The sequence below is a fragment of the Oryctolagus cuniculus genome, chromosome 19, assembly GCF_051225735.1.
Source record: "Oryctolagus cuniculus isolate XC-2025 breed Fujian yellow rabbit chromosome 19, ASM5122573v1, whole genome shotgun sequence".
Classification (NCBI taxonomy): domain Eukaryota; kingdom Metazoa; phylum Chordata; class Mammalia; order Lagomorpha; family Leporidae; genus Oryctolagus; species Oryctolagus cuniculus.
The window spans coordinates 9,075,716-9,078,300 of NC_142885.1; the positions used below are offsets into that span (position 1 = coordinate 9,075,716).

The 2,585-nt window shown below is 43.9% G+C and overlaps 1 protein-coding gene across 1 annotated transcript; it reads right to left on the reverse strand.

Annotated features, from left to right (window-relative positions):
- Window positions 1–1,424: 1,424 nt before the first annotated feature.
- On the reverse strand, window positions 1,425–2,363 carry LOC100350535 (olfactory receptor 2AE1-like). The gene has a single exon (XM_089321952.1). The coding sequence runs from the start codon at window positions 2,361–2,363 to the stop codon at window positions 1,425–1,427; it is 939 nt and encodes a 312-aa protein (XP_089178078.1).
- Window positions 2,364–2,585: the final 222 nt, after the last annotated feature.

Below are 2,585 nucleotides of genomic sequence, written 5' to 3' on the forward strand. Positions count from 1 at the left end.
CATCCCATATGGGTACTAGTTTGAGTCCTGGCTGTACTACTTCCAATCCAGCTTTCTGCTAAAGCCTGGGAAAGCAGTGGAAGATGGCCCAAGTAATTGGGCTCCTGCACCCAAGTGGGAGATCCGGAGGAAGCTCCTGGCTCCTGGCTTCAGGCTGACCTAAGCCCTGGCTGCTGCATCCATTTGAGGAGTAAACTGGCAGATGGAAGATTCTCTCTCTCTCTCTCTCTCTCTCTCTCTCTCTCTCTCCCTCCCTCTCCCTCTACCTCTCCCTCTCCCTCTTTTTCCCCCCCTCCCTCCCTCCCTCTCTATCTCTCGCTCTCTCTCCCTCTCCTTCTCCTTCTCCCTTTCTCCCTCACTCCCTCCCCTTCTCTCCCTCAAATAAATAAATCTTTTTTTAAAAAAATAGCATAGCCTTGATGATTTAACCGACAAATATATATTTCCCCCAGTTTCTGAGGCAGGAAAGCACAAGATCAAGGTGCTGGCAGATTTGGTGCCTGCTGGGGGCTGCTTCCTGGCTCTAGATGGCCATCTTCTCACCCTGAGTAAGAGAGCTCTAGCAGGAAGGAGCAAGAGATTCTCTGGAGACTTTTCTATAGGGGTGATATCCCATCACTTCATGACCTTCACTTCTCAAAAGCCTCACCCCCTTATATCACAATACTGGGGGTTAGAATTTCAACACTAATTTGGGAAGACACAAGCATAACACTCATATTTGGAGAATATTTTGATAGAGCCAACAGGATGTGGTAGGTGAGAGGAAAGAGTGCAAATTATATCAGGGTTTCTTGCTTAATAGATGTAACTATTTGGCAACATTTACTTAAATGGGAATCATTAGGAGATACAAGCATATGTAGTGGTGAGTTTTAGTTTTGATCTATTAAGTTTGATTTATTTATCAGATGGTCAAGTGGAAATGTGGTGTTATAAATTTAATATATAAGTCACAAATTTAGAGGAAAGGCAAGAATGGAAACATAAACTTAAATACACAAGATTACTTGGTAAATCAATGAAAACAGTGAAGGAAGTCTTAGGACTACGTATGAGGCAATCCAACATCAAAGAGGTCAAAATGATGAAAAGATTCAAGCAAAGAAAACTCAAACTGAAGAGTCAATGAATGTGGAGCTACACTGAGTGAAGTGTTCAGTGAATAAAGTTTTTCCAGAGGGGAAACGTAATGGTATAAAACTTTTTCCCATTGTCTCTAAAGGATTCCAGAAAAGTAAACTATGTTGCTTGAGTACCTGACACCAAGTTAGATTAGTGGAATTCTGTGTCAACTATGTCATTCTCACATACTCAGAGACTCAGAGCATCAGCAATCTGGGTACTTGGAAACTGTCAATGATTTAGCTAGAAACTTTGAGAGGATTATCCGATCCACTCTGTCCTTGGGGAGATCATTATGGTCACTCAGTGGTAACATCTCTCCTCAGTACTCTCCTCAGAGCGTTGGCTACATCCTTATTCCGAAGAGTATAAATCAGAGGATTCAGTGTGGGAGTGATGATACTACTGAAGACAGATCCAACTTTGTCTTGCAGTGGAGTGCGCTGGGATCTGGGCCTCATGTATGAAAAGATGATGGCCCCAAACCACAGGGAAACCACGGTGAAGTGAGAGCTACAAGTGGCAAAGGCATTTCTCTTACTTCCAGCTGAACGCATCTGAATGACACTGTGGAGGATGAAGATGTAAGATGTAGAAACCAGGATGATGGGGAGGAGGAGAAGTAGGACGGTGCTGATATATGCTGTGGTCTCATAAACAGTGATGTCACCACAGACCAACTTCACAACAGCTGGAAACTCACAGTAGAAGTGGTGGATCCTCCGAGGCCCACAGAAAGGGGAGTACATCAAAATCATTGTGTGGATTAGGGAGTTTATGCTCGAACCCAACCATGACATGACCGCCATCATCAGTCCCACCGTTCTGTTCATGAGCACAGAATAACGTAGGGGGTGACAGATGGCAACATAGCGGTCATAGGACATGAGAGCTAGGAGAAGACATTCGGCACCACCTAGAGACAAATAGAGGAAGTGCTGGATTGCGCAGCCCACAAAGGAGATGGACTTCTTGCCAGATAGGTAGTTGGCAGCCATCTTGGGGATGGTTGTGGAAACATGCATCAAGTCCATGAGGGAGAGCTGTCTGAGCAGGAAGTACATTGGTGTATGAAGCCGGGAATCCACACAGATGAGGAGAATGGTTAGGGTGTTGCCACTCACTGCAATGAAGAAGACCACCATGGTCAAGGAGAAAAGAAAAAAGTGGGTGAGGGAGTCATCAAAGAGCCCTTCAAGGATGAAGTCTGCCAGGGAGGTCTGATTCCTCTGCCACATGTCCCCTTTCACAAACCCTGGGGAAACAGGGAGTGGAGATGAAGTGTGATACCAAAATAGTAGGGTCCAGAATGTCTGAAGAAAAGCATCTTTCCATTGAAGAAATAATTTTTTCTCCAAGTATTCAACAACTCTAATAATTAAAAGAAACTTTTTAAAATAGAGTCAGTGATCATTTAAAAGCTTTGTTCATAAATATGATCACTCTGCAATTTCAGAATA